The sequence below is a fragment of the Asparagus officinalis genome, chromosome 2 (assembly GCF_001876935.1).
Source record: "Asparagus officinalis chromosome 2, Aspof.V1, whole genome shotgun sequence".
Lineage (NCBI taxonomy): Eukaryota > Viridiplantae > Streptophyta > Magnoliopsida > Asparagales > Asparagaceae > Asparagus > Asparagus officinalis.
Genome location: NC_033795.1, coordinates 83,970,521 through 83,984,684, shown reverse-complemented (window position 1 = coordinate 83,984,684; position 14,164 = coordinate 83,970,521). Strand labels below are relative to the sequence as shown.

Here is a 14,164-nt window from a genome sequence, read left to right as displayed (position 1 = left end):
TTTTCTTATATGTTCCTCTATTATATTCTCTATCGATATAAGTGTTTAAGGCCTCTATATATGCACAAAAATGAAAAAAAATAATAATAATAAAAGAAATAATCGGTTCCTTTTGAATTAATTTTACGTACGTATATCCAACTAGCTTAATTCATATTATTTCTGAGCTATTATAGTGCACTAGCCATAATTTGCTCTTAACATTTTAAGACATATATTCAAACTAATAGAAAGTCGAATCTTACTGAATAAATATAAGTTAGTTAGCAATCAACAGAAGCTTATAAATTTGTTGCAACTTTCACCTAATGCACTTGACTCTATATATATTTAATTCAAACCGTGTCACGCCCATGCTCGTAGAGTAATTTGTACTCATTTCTTCAATAACAACTAAACTATGGTCTATAATATGCCCTAGTCACCCTTTAATCATAAAAAAAAGGAAAAAAAAGAAAAAAAAAAGAAAAAAAAAGAACAAAGTTGTTGGGAATTGTAGGGTAGTGGTGGAATCCTAGTCATTTTGTTCTTTTACTTTCACTCCCTTAAGTTTAATTATGGGGCTAAAGACTAATAAGTCGTGACGGTGAAATTAGTGTATAACAACAATTCAAATGCTTTGGGAGCAATCAACACTCCAGTTGTTTGACGGACTTTTGGTCCGATTTTTTCCATACTAGCTAGCACGTGTGCATTAAGGCCCTGTTTGGTTGATGTTTTTGATCTCGGGTGTTGGGCAGAAAGCCTGTCAAAAGTGCTCTTTTGACAGGCTTTCTGTCCAACACCCGAAACCAAAAACATCAACCAAACGGGCCCTAAGAATCTTGTAATTAAATTATGGTCACATGTTTTGATTAAAGTCGCCACCAGAATGAGTATGCCAAAATTAACTTAATAAATCATAAAAGTCAATATTGAAATTTCCCCTTTATTTTTTTAAACTAATTGTTGCTCGCTGGCCAAAAAAAAAAAAGTATTCAAAAGGGCTTTTGGGCCAGACTTGCTCTTTGATAGAAAGGCCCATGGTTTGCACGTCCATCATAAAATAGAGGTTTTAATGCAAAATTGGGAGGCTGAAACAGGCGGCGATCGGAGATCGGCTACGGCGACGGCGACGAAACGACGGCGACGATGGAAGAAGAATCGACTGCTCCTCCTCCTACTTTGAAGCTCGTCAGTTTCATCTCCGAAGAACAGGTCTTTTTCTGCTCTTAACCCCTGAAACCCTAACCCTAACCCTAGAAGTTTTTTTAACTGAACTTCGGAGTTTGCGTTGCAGTTGGACAAAGCGAAGCAGACGAGGGGCGAGCGGGTCGAAGACGGAACAGCGCAGAGAGACAGGCCCTTGTATGAGGTATTTGTTGCGCCTGTCTTTTAATCTAGGGTTTTTGAGGCAATTTTAGGCTATTTTTGATGGATGTATAGTTAAATTACAATGGTGATGCTTTCAGATTGAAAACTTTAAGCGATGAGCTCAATGGGGAGGGGAGTTGTTTTACTTTAGAGCAGTTAGGTCTTTGATTTACCAGTGGAAAATGATAAATGAAATAAGGTCTGATTTGGCTTCTTCTTAAAAAAAAAAATATTAATAATGTTGAATGTTGAAGCCTTTAACCTATAAATCACCTCTAACTTAAGCTAACTATAAATTAGGACGGGGAACCCAAATTCCTTATAAAACCATAATTAAACCCTAATTGTACCACCCTGCTTTTACAGTCCTAGGCCCACACTAGTTTAATCCCAGTCCAACATAACAATCCTGTCACCTGTTTGGCTTTGCACTAGAGAAATCTCGAGCGAATGATTGTGATAATGCCCACCGTTCAATTGTTACTGGGAAGATAAGGTTGACAATTGAGCCCAAATCTCTTATAAACCCACGATCATCCTCATATAGTCAACATGGGACTAATTGGAACTCTAGCAAAAGGAATTGAGAACATGCATTCTTTTTCTCCATTTAGCTCTGCCAATGCCTTCTCCCGCCAAATGAAAGTATAATGTTGTGTTCTTTGCTAAGCCGAAGCCTGTATGGTCTATCCCTAGTCGTAGTAGATTCTTCAACTATTTATCAATCTCTAATAAAAGACAAAACTTCAGTGGAGGTCCATATTGTATTGACCAAATATCATTTGGGTCCCTAATATTGGCTAGTCATCAATGGGTATCCCTAATGTTACATCCATCATCGGCTTAAGTAATGTTTACAAATTTTCGTTAAATATTGCAGGTGTGGCTATGACATGGCCCTACGATGTCACTGCCACGTTAGCAAAAAAAAAGTTGCAATTATAAGTTCAATAGACCAAAAATCTAGTGATATTACAAGTTCGTATTGAACTTGGACTTTCACTACTTTTTTTTTCTTACATTGCTGGGCCACGTCACCGCCACATCAGCAAAATTTAATGGAAGTTTGTAAAAAAGACCTAGGCTGATGACGAAAACAACATTGGGGACCGCCATTGATGACTTCCAAATGTTAAGGACCCGAATGATCTTTGGTTGAAACATTAGGGACCTCCCCTGAACTTTTGCCCTAATAAAAAGGATTGACATGCATTTGGACATTTCAAACCATCTCAAACGATTCTCTCGTACTTAAAGTTAGCTCTCCCTAGACAGTAATCTACTAATCTCTTTTCCTATTCTCACCTTCTTAACATTCTCATTTCTCTTACAGCCATTTTGAATCTTTTTCTTTCTTGGTTGCCAAACATTCCATCGCATATAAAATATGGTAAAAAATTGACTCCAAATAACCGAAATGATTGCTTTAGTAACATCCTCCTTGTTCTTACTTTAGTGTCTGGTTCTTCATATAATAGATTTGTTTATTCCGGATTGGTTTACAATTTTCCAGAGGCAATATGCTATTTTATTGGCAATATTTATTGTTTGTTGGTTTGAATGAATTCTTTAGTTCAGTATTGTACTTGGTTTCTGAAGCGGACCTTTTATTTGTCTGCTCGTTGAGTTAGTAAAATGGTTAGTTACTATTGCCATTATTCTTAGTATGATAGTATCTCAAACCTAATTGACTTAAATCCTATGGACAGTTCTGTTTAACATGCCTAAGCAACTTTTATCTGTGCTCAGTGATCGATCGCTTTCTTCCAGATTTTGAAAGAGAATAAAGACAGAAAAGATGCAGAATTCAATGAAAGATTCAAGCACAGTAAGTATCACCACTTCATTTTTAAGTTCTTTGTTGTGCCAAAGCTTGAATAAAGGATCTATAGCAATGTCTAAATTTCTAACTCACTTTAGTGTATGAAAGAATTTGGGAACAGTAATCCTTGTTGATAGTCGTAGTTTCATCTGTATGCTTTGAGCTTCATCACTCTCCCTATTTACTTCCTAGACTATGTACTTCAGTCGCTGGCAGTCGCCATTGTCATGATGATATTCTCTGTTCAAGTGTATAACCAACCAGTCATTTCTCAAAGGCACCTACATCTGTTTCTTGTTTGCAGAAACTTCCTCTTTCTCCTTGCTTGTTTTGTCTCCGTGACAACCATATGCTTAATATGTGTGTGTGTGTGTGTGTTTTATTTTCCTTTCTTTATTTTTTATGCATATCCAGATAGACAGGCAATAAGGCCCATAACCTATGCCTAATTAAAGGTTACTTTAACAGTTCAATCCGTACGTCAAGCTGAGTAGCAGAACTCTCATCATGTTACATTATTTCTGTGTAGCATGTACATAATATTTATAATTTTATATTAAACTTTTATTTCTTCATAGTAGCAAAAACCTCATTCTTTGTTTTTCTAATTTAGCCTTTCAATTGGAGATGCTCAATCACTCCTTTTTTGTTTTGTTTTATCTTGTTTCAGTGCTTAGAGAGAGAGAGAGTGTGTGTATGTGTGTGTGTTTCCTTTCCTTCATTTATTTATTTATTTGTTTTGCATATCCAGATAGACAGGCAATAAGGCCCATAGCCTATGCCTAACTAGAAGTTATTTCAAAAGTTCAATCCGTACAAGTTAAGCTTTTCCTTTCCTTTTTGTCAAGCTGAGTAGTAGAACTCTCATCATGTTACATTATTTCTGTGTAGCATGTGCATAATATTTATAATTTTATATTGAACTTTTATTTCTTCATAGTGGCAAAAACCTCATTCTTTGTTTTTTTAATTAAGCCTTTCAATTTGGGATGCTTAGTCGCTCCTTTTTTGTTTTGTTTTGTCTTGTTTCAGGACCGCCTAAAGCTCTAGATGAGGATGAAACAGAGTTTTTAGATAATTTGGAGATGGTGAGCGTGATTTAAAACATATTTACGTACTAAGCATTCTGAACCAGCAGTTCAATCAAAACACTGAATTCTGCTGATTCTGTTAAAAAATACTATGTCAATACACATATTAGTTTGGTTAAGTTCCTTACTCATCTTAATGTTTTCTCTCTTTTACTTGTTAGGATCCTACAGCATCCCTTTATGTGGAAATTTAAAAAAAAAATCTTTTATTTTTTCATGCAAAAAGTTTAATATTATCTAATAAGCTCCCAAATATGAGAGAGCCTTGGGATATTTCCTGAACAGTGAGGCTCTCTGCCCATGAGTTATTTTCCCGATAGCGTAAAAGTTGAAGAAGAGGCCTCTGCCATACACTAGAGAAGCCTAGAGCAATATAGCTGTCGGTTTTATTATATAAAACAACCATACTATTCAAAGTCACGCTCATGATAACTTCTCATTGCTCTATTACATTTCTATTTCTAGATAGCTTAGCATACTCATCCTCTGCAGGAACATTCATCTACTTGTATGGGTGTCCTTTGAGATGTGTATATTACCTGTCTGTTTGTGTTTCAAAGACGATCATCACGCGTGATCATTTGGCTTAAACTAACTGCGTGACATATCATCATTTTTATAACTTTTATTTATTTATTTTATATTGTCGTCTTTTATGCAGTCAAGGAGAGAACAGGAGCGGCAACTAGCTAATGAAGAAGCTGAACAACTTCGCAGTTTCCAAGTATGTTGAGGCCCTTCCAAAAACTTTTCCCCCCATTCTTTCATATGCATTTATTATTTCAAACTTTTATACAGCACAGTATGTTCAATAGTTAATTTTGTTGTGTGAACCCTGAACTTTGTAAGCTTGGCATATTGAAGATCTTAAATCTTCTTAAATATATACATACATGTACTTTCATCAACATATTTGGCTGAGACTTTGTGTCTTCCATCTGCAAACTAATTTTGGTATGCTGGAAATGATGTGGCTGAGTTTTAAGTCTCATGTGCCCCCTTTTCTGTATCTGTTTTGTGGATTCCTTCTCTATGTTTCTGTAATCAGTTCATCACAATAAAGTATGTAAGGGAACTTGCTATTTTCTTAAACCTCTAGCATTCACATTATATTAAATCATTGAAATTGGTCTTTTGAGTTTACCTGTAATGTAAACATTATCCTTGTTCCATATTGAACAGTTTTTAGTCTCTTGGAAGGATGTAACAGATGTATATATATTTTCTGTGGTATTTAGGAAGCAGTGGCAGTCCAAACCAACGTTGTTCGTGAGCTCAAGGAAATTCCGACTGTCGCCAAACCTGAGGTGAGTCACAGTACTGATGATCGATTGACTGTACAATTCCATGTTTGTTGAAGGAGAGGGAAAATTGAAAAACATTTTTCATTTTGCTTTGAAATGATTTCTACTACCCTTTTTTCCTCTCACAGGAAAACAAACCAGTTGTGAAGAAGAATCAACACTCTCGTCCTGCCAATTTTATAATATCGGTAAAGCCTCAGGCAAAGAAAGCAAAGACTGAAGTAGTTTCAGAAAAACAACCCTCAGAACTAAATGAGAAGCCGCCTCCTGATATTGCCAGCAAGGCACTTGGGGGCTTGGTTTCATATGGCGATGAAAGTGAAGATGAAGATTAGCACCTTCAAAAAAAATGTAATTTTTATTCTCTTTTTAGTGACACAAATCATGTGACGTTGTTGAAAGCAGTAAATTATAACGTTTTTTTTATATTGTTCCTCTTAGTTAATTTGATCGTCTTTCTTATCCTTTTAATTTCTCTCTCTTTTATTTGTCTATCTGTTTATTTTTGCTAGTCTTCTTTAACTAGTTTCTGTTTCCCCCCTTTTCTTTTCCTTTTTTGTAGTGGATGTATAAATACGAGCTGGGCTGGCAGTTCACGAACTGTACGAAGGGCCAGCCCGCTTGCGCTGAACCAAAAATGAAGGGAAAATAGTTAATAACTATTGGTGAATAATAAATCAAGGAAAGTGCGGAAAACCCTCTAATTTGAAAACTCCAAGCGAGCCTGTATATAATAACCTCTCATTAGTTCTTTCTTCATAATTCTATTTGTCATAGTTGGGATTTGACTAGTAGCTCGTTCCTTATACGTGAACTCAAGCTCGGTACGTGATTTAATCGCAAGATGGTGTGTTTATAGGATAGAGGGAGAACATTAATTACTGCAAACAATGTAAACTTTTGTTTCTGTTTTTCTCATACAAACAAACATTAGATTCAAAGCTGCAATGAGCCGCCTCCTCATCATCACTGAGAAGCTATAACAGTTCCCTTGTTGACATCCTTAGCTCTCGTCAAAGGCCGTCACTGCTAACTTGTAACAAGCACAGGCCACAGATGAACAATCACAAGATCCAGATTCTGCTAAAGATATAACCGAAACATTCCTACAACTTTTCTTCCCACTATTAGAATTACAACAGTAATGATTCCAGCAGACAACACAGAATATTGTTACCTCCCCCGGACCAATATTGATCACAAAAAGAGTACAACCTTCAAATTCTTATTAACGTGCTGGGAATAGACAACCGTCTTACTGTCTTATCAAATAGACTCGAAAGAAAGGCAAAACATAGAACATCGTTGATAAGCAACTTAATGCACCCGAGATAAGAAGAACAAGTGAAAGATTCAAGGTAAATGCGTAAACTCCCAATAACAGATCAGAACGTCCACAGCATAGTCGAGAGTGACTCGCTGGAAAGATGATGACATGGTAAATGGATTCTTCACCAACAATTTAGAGTATTAAGGAAGATAAATGTGCATATAGATGATATATTTCAAAGACTTCTGCTACTGAGGATCTGTGCTGCTTCAGTTTGAAAACACTCGCGTTATCAGAGCTGAGCTAGATGCTGACCACCGCTTTTGCCTCTTGCAGAATAACCTCCTACCAGCTGCCCAATCTTTTGTAGAGCCGTAAAAGAAAACAGAAAGTAGTAAACCAGGTAAGCAAGATCAATTGCAGACACTAGAACTTATGTCTGATCTTTAACTGTGATAACTAGGAAGATGAGAATAAACTGGCTGTCAACTGAATAAAGAAGCTTCAAGAAGCCACTAAATTATAGATTGTTTGCTTTAAGCAGAAAAAAGTGACCGAAGAATCAGACTAGGCCCTCCATATCACCTTAGTTATCTAACCGTAATAATCTGTATTTGGAGATTGTACTTTCATAAGAAATTGAGCAGGAATCTATCTTCCGAAAAGCCCAGCTTCAAACTGCATGCTTAGAAAATACCTTGAAAAGATGGCTGGCCATGTACACCAAAAATAACCAACAATCCTATAGGATTCTCATAACTGTTCATTAGGTACTTGTAAAACCTTGTAAAGAGAAAATATCTAATACAGTGCCATTATCGTCCACTGCTAAAAACTGTGCCAAAAGGGTCTAGTCTCTGAGAACCAGTTGTGTTTCACTACTGACTTTCCAAATTTCTCAGTAACTGTCAGCTAATACCAACACCTGCTTTGCTATCTGCTCCAACTTTTAAGGTAAATGCTAAAGGCTGCCAACCATGAAAACCAGGTACAATCCAATTCTTGGCCTGGACTATCACGTGCAGTATCTGAAGTATATCACCCAAAGGTAGGTGTTCCAGACATTCTTTTTTCAAAACAGTTGCGGCGTGATACCTGCATGCAGAACCCAAGACATCTGAATCAATATGGTAACTAGTAAACATGGTAACAAATTATCATCAGTTAAAAGTTAAACAATTACCTGCATTCAGTAGAGGATATTGCTGACTGTCCACGAGGAGAAGATAAGAAGTTTTGAATTGCATCCCATGTTGCTTTTGGATGTCCAACATTAGAGTCCAAGGGGTTTACACATTTCCAAAGTTTATCATGCTTCCCAATATAAAATGGAAGGTTAGCACCCAACTTGTGCATAACAACCATATTGTTGTCAACAGCACAGTTCAAGGCCATCTTGACATTAAAGTTGTGAATGCCCATCCCGTATCGGATGCAATCTGCTATATTTGCTTCAGTAGGGGTCATCTTATTGGCTTTCAGTATGCTTAAAGCACCTTGAATATTTCCTGTAAGACTCAGCACAGAGCTGGATGACATCCATCCTGGGCTTCCCATGTTAGCATTGCAGGATATATTGCTATTCATAGCATTAAACTGAGGTCCATGTCCCTTTTCGCGGTAAAATGGTAGTCCATTCTGCATGTAACCAGGAGGCCCTGAGCCTTGGGGAGGAAATGGACCATTTTGATAACCATGACTTGGATACTCAGATGCATGCCTACTGAAATCAGGTGGCGGGCCTGGCCTGAAGGGTGTTGTACTTTGCTGTTGTGGTGACGGATAAGAGCCATAATTATCGTAATGGGAAGAATGAGGTTGAGAAGGTGGGATTGCACTTGGTCTCAAGGGTTGACAATTCTGGGGTGGCGTGTTGCTGAAGATGTTGTTTCCATTGTTTACAGGACCGCAAGGATGAGACTGATTAGAAGACCCAACTGATGCCCTAGGTTTATTGGCCATAAAGAACTCGTGTGGAGCTTTATTGAACTTTCTTCCCTCAGATTGATAGGAAACACGAGGCACATTGGATGGCTTCTGAATTGATGAGTATGAAGAACTTACTGTAGTATCCATTAACTGAATACGTTCACGTTCTTCAGAGCTTGACATAATAGGCATAGACATTTGCTTTTGAAATTGGATACTATGACCTTCTTTATTCTCTGGTAGACTTGAGGTTTTAGATATGTCTCCTTTTGGCAAAGCTTCGTTTTTCCGAGTTTGCTTATTACCTTTAAAGTGGTTATCAGCTTCAGCTCTCACATTAGAGATATCGTTACAAGCCGGTTCCCCTACAGTTTTGTTGCTTGCCTCTGAGGTTTTAGAACCAAATGCATTACCAAGATAACTCGGCTCTGATTTATTCAGCGGTAATCCTCCAGCCAAGAGGCTTGACCAGAGCCACACACTTCGAGCAGCAGCAACAAGTGCCTGGGATACATTTGGTGCATGAGCGAGTAGAATATTGTATCGCCTCATGCGTAGTTGATGAAGAGCATTAGAGAAGTCACGATCACCAGATATAAGTAGGTAGTTTGCAGGGGCAGGATTGTCAACTGCCCAGAAAAGCATGTCAACTAGAATTTTTTTATCGCTCGCATCTTTAACCCCTGCAACATAGAAATGTTCAAATTAAGATGTTGCCACTAATGGAATTGTGGGAAATATTGGTGAACAGCATCCTGGAATCACTAAACTAAATGCACCAGAATGGAAAAGGCAATCTATATATACGAGAAAATAGAATGTGATACCCCAAGATTTAGTCCCACGTTGTATATCGAATGAGTGATTGAATGGTTTAAATGATGGGGTCTTGAGAGCCAAGTGTAACATTGACTAAACAATTTGGCAGTGGATCGGGCCAACTCATGTGTTGTACTCTAGTGGGTCCCAGACATACATCGACCCAACGGGCTCGTGGGCCCGGAGTGACAAATAGTATTAGAACAGTTAGCCAATTGCAAATATGGAGCTAAGCATTGTACGAGACTAAATGCTACGCCGAATGAGTGCGGTGGATGTCACCTCATTACAAATCGTTTTAAATACAATGAATTCAAAGAAACAAGCATTTTTATAAGACTTCTTGTTACAAACAAATAACCTCCTAGAAACACACGCAGAGGACGTTTATCACCCGCTGCTTGCGTGAGATCTTTACCTGTGCCGGGGATGCGTTAGCCCGTGGACGACCGAATCACAGATCCAAATTAAACCGTGAAGAAGACGTAAGGTCGATGTTTCGTTTTAGAAACAAAAACAGAAGTGAATATCGTAGCAAAGTAAGATAAAACACTCTTCTCGAGATTAAATCAAAGCTTAGATCTCAAGGAATCGCAAGAGCTCTGAAAGGTAAGATAAAACACTCTTCTCGAGATTAAATCAAAGCTTAGATCTCAAGGAATCGCAAGAGCTCTGAAAGGCTTGCACGCGATGAAGATCCTCTCTCTCTTCAAAGCTTAGATCTCAAGGAATCGCAAGAGCTCTGAAAGGCTTGCACGCGATGAAGATCCTCTCTCTCCCTTGCTTAGAACGCTCAAATCTCTGCTCTATCTTGCTCAATAATGCTCTGTGCTTGTCAGTAATGATCCTAGGAGGGTATTTATAGCTCATAGGAGACGTAACTGAAGTCTGGAGTTGAAAAGAAATTACATCGAAGAACCTATATTTTCGAGACACTCGTGACTGTCTCGGAAACAATACTCAATCCTGGCAGTTTTGTAACTGCTTCCACTATGCCTTAATGCCATTATTCCAGCAGTTATGGACGTAATTTTCGCTTATAACAGTTCCCCCACGTTCATGGATGATCCCCAGCAGTTATTAAGCCACGTGGACAACACAAAACTCAAGAAAACCGCCGTCAAGTCCACTTTAACTTTTGAGACAATCGCAAGTGTTTTGGAAACTACATTTTGTCTTCATAGCTTCCGAGACAGCCGCTGGTGTCTCGGAAACTATGATTTGCCATCATAGTTTCCGAAATAGCCGCAACTGTCTCGAAAACTATGAGTCTTCTCATAGTTTTTGAGATATGTTTTATGCCTCGAAACTTGTGTGATGCGCTTCTTATACGTTCCTTAGTTGATCTTTGGTTTTGGATGATCTTTTATAACTTAGATAATGACGTTTATCGTCTTCTCTTTAGCTTGAGCTATGTGTGATACCCTATAGGTAATTTTTGACGTCTACAACCGTTAGAAGCACGTAGAAGCCACCTCTAGAGTCCATATCGCCCAGTGGTAATATGGGGCGAAACAATTGTCACACCACAATGAAGATGTCGCGTAGTTATAGTGGGGTGATTGAGACACCCTAAGATTTAGTCCCACATCTGATACTAATTGAGTGATCGAATGGTTTAAATGATGGGTTTTGAGAGCCAAATATAACATTGACTAGTCAATTTTGACAGTGGATTGAGCCAAACCATATGTTGCATTCTGTGGGTCCTAAGACTTATATATCGCCGACGGCCTCACGAGCCCGGCGCATGATATAGAAAGTACACTCAACAACCGACAACAGACACCCCATTGTTGTATCCTTCATTCAAATATTCTAAAGGTAATCTCCATGATTAAGTTAATATTTATCATATTCCTTTTAGTATTCTCTTCAATTTCATGGGAATCCAAAGACAACAGGAAACTTATAGAGCATTTTCCCATCATAACTATCCTTCTTTGATTTATATGAACCACATCCTTGGCGTCACCAACTTGACAAATGATCGATTATAAGTAGCAGAAGTGGTCACAATAAGGTGCTTCTCGGAACCACCAGTCCTCACTATAGTTCATCCTTCTCATAATTCTGCTTAAGTTATGCTCCATATATTCTGTTCCTATTCTCCTTTTCTACTTTTGGAAACTAACCCCTGCCAAGTAACACCATCTACATACTAATCAGCAAGCAATAAGCACCAAGGTATTTCATCCCCGAAATGAGTAGCAAGTGTTGGGAATTTAACGCCAAAACCCCTAATGCAGCAGAAACACGGTATAGAGAAAAGTACACCAATATTTACGAGGTTCGGCAACTGCCTACGTTCTCGGGAGCCACACAATGAATATCTTATTAATCTAACAAGAAATTACAATTCAAGAGCGAATCTCAAACTTGAGATTCTTCAATAAATACAATCTTTCACTGTAGCTACAGTAAAGATTCCTCTCTTAAATAATACCCCCTCTTAATCCTCTCTTAAAATCCCTTTCTTAAACAAATCCTCTTTCCTCAAATTCCTTTTGAGAAAACGCTGGAGAATAAAAAAGGGGAGAGCAGAGAGAGATCGCCTGAGGGAAGAGAGATCGAGCCGCCGCCTTTAATCGCACGAGAGAGAAGGGGGGAAAATCATCAGGGCTAGGGCACAGGGTTTCCCTTTTATAGGGAAACCCTAGGATAGTTGGCGACAGGTTGTCGTCGCCTGTCAACGATCTCGCCTGCGAGGAGCTCGAGCTCGCCTGCAAGAAGATCTCCAATTTTTGCCTGCAACTTGTCGCGAGCTCGCCTGGAGTTCGCCAACTCGACCTCGCCTGCTCAAGAGCTTCGCCTGCATCTGGTCGCCGACAACCTCGCCTGAAAAATCTCACCTGCAAGGTTTGATCTCCACACTCAACTCAACAATAAGGTGCTTCTCGGAGCCACCAGTCCTCACTATAGTTCATCCTTCTCATAATTCTGCTTAAGTTATGCTCCATATATTCTGTTCCTATTCTCCTTTTCTACTTTTGAAAACTAACCCCTGCCAAGTAACACCATCTACATACTAATCAGCAAGCAATAAGCACCAAGGTATTTCATCCCCGAAATGAGTAGCAAGTCCATCAATAACTTATCACAATCAATGATCAATTTCAATTAACCTCAATAACTCCCTCCAATTGCATATCACCATCAACGATCAATTTCAAGTAAAAACAGTTAACTTCCTCCAATTGCATATCACAAATTACCTATATAGGCCAAGCCAACACCGCCTAAAAAGGTCCAAAGCCCTAGAATCACACCACATCCCATAAAAATCCAATTTTTAAGAAAAATAAAGAAAAAAAACGACGTAGAAAGATTGCTGATGAATGACTTATTTGACATCGAAGCTGCTGAAAACCAATGATCAGCTTTTACTCAAAACCCCAGATCATCTTCCAATTTCGGATCATAATCGCCTATAAAGACCAAACGACATCAGCAAAACCCCTAAACCCTAGAATCAAACCTAAACACTATGCGGATAAGATGCTCACCAGCCGGAACGTGGTTGAGGGCGATTCCGGTGCTGGAGAGCGCTTGCTGAACGCCGCTGCAACCTTCTTCAGTAGACTATTAACCCCTGAAGGAGTGAGTGGTGCCAGCTCACAAATAGCCTCGCCAGCATTGCTCTCTAGATTCCTAAACAAATAAGACGCAAATTGTTTCTGGCTCACATGGGACTTAGCCCTCTTCGCTAAGGGTTCAGACTGCGCCAAAGCGATATGATAGTGACATGTGAGGTCCCATAAAGTCTCGTAGCGGTCGGGCATGCGATCCTTCAGCTGACTTAATTCTTGGTTGGAGGGAAAATATTCCTGATATAGAGCGTCGCTCCCCCGAGGGACCTGGCAGTTCTCGATATCCCACCACACCGACGTCTTCGCCGTCGTGTACGGAGAGTCCCCTCCGCCGCCTCCGCCGCCGATCGCCATTTTGTTTTTTTTCTTGGGGTTAGGGTTTTGGATTGGGCATTATTGACGTAGGGTTTGCAGAAGACGAAGGGAGACGGTAGGGACTTTTTAGACCGAGTCCGGGGTGGGTCGCATCATGTCATGGGATTTTTTTGCAAAAGAAGCCTGCCCGTCCGTTCTAAATTTATGAACATTTTTCCTTGGACCCCCTGATTTATTTTTGGGATAATTACATCTTAGTCCATTACATCATCTTTAATCACCAAGAAGTCCCTCGTATCTCAATGTTTGCCTGTTAGTTCCCTTAAATCTTCAACTTTATGGCAAATCGGTCCCTCTTGATAGGTGATGTCTGTTTTATCCCCACCCGCATTTAAGTGAAATGGACATGCTTGGAATGTCTGTTTTATCCCCACCCGCATTTAACAGTAGTGTTCATAATCCAACCAACCATTTGATGACGTGTTTAAACCGACTAACCGCTAGCCCAAAAGCCCACATGATCTTCTTCCTCAATGATTAGAACTCCACTAAACACGTTTTTTAGCTATTCTGATGGTAAAATTCCTCTCAAGCATATATAATCCTCTGAAGTTTTCACTATACATTCCTTTTCACCTCCTCTCATATTCAAAACTAAAAAATAGTCCTAA

The 14,164-nt window shown here is 39.0% G+C and overlaps 2 protein-coding genes across 2 annotated transcripts; one reads left to right on the top strand and one right to left on the bottom strand.

The window, feature by feature from the left end:
* On the top strand, positions 1,036 to 5,998 carry LOC109831938 (protein FAM192A). Its single transcript, XM_020399418.1, has 7 exons — positions 1,036 to 1,197; positions 1,280 to 1,354; positions 3,124 to 3,181; positions 4,208 to 4,263; positions 4,928 to 4,990; positions 5,505 to 5,573; positions 5,699 to 5,998. Exons 1-7 carry the CDS (start codon positions 1,132 to 1,134, stop codon positions 5,903 to 5,905), a joined length of 594 nt encoding a protein of 197 aa, XP_020255007.1. The 5' UTR covers positions 1,036 to 1,131; the 3' UTR covers positions 5,906 to 5,998.
* Positions 6,663 to 13,658, bottom strand: LOC109831463. The gene is made up of 4 exons (XM_020398782.1): positions 13,428 to 13,658; positions 13,095 to 13,170; positions 8,024 to 9,452; positions 6,663 to 7,935 (listed from the first exon to the last, which is right to left on the bottom strand). Exons 1-4 carry the CDS (start codon positions 13,530 to 13,532, stop codon positions 7,749 to 7,751), a joined length of 1,797 nt encoding a protein of 598 aa, XP_020254371.1. The 5' UTR covers positions 13,533 to 13,658; the 3' UTR covers positions 6,663 to 7,748.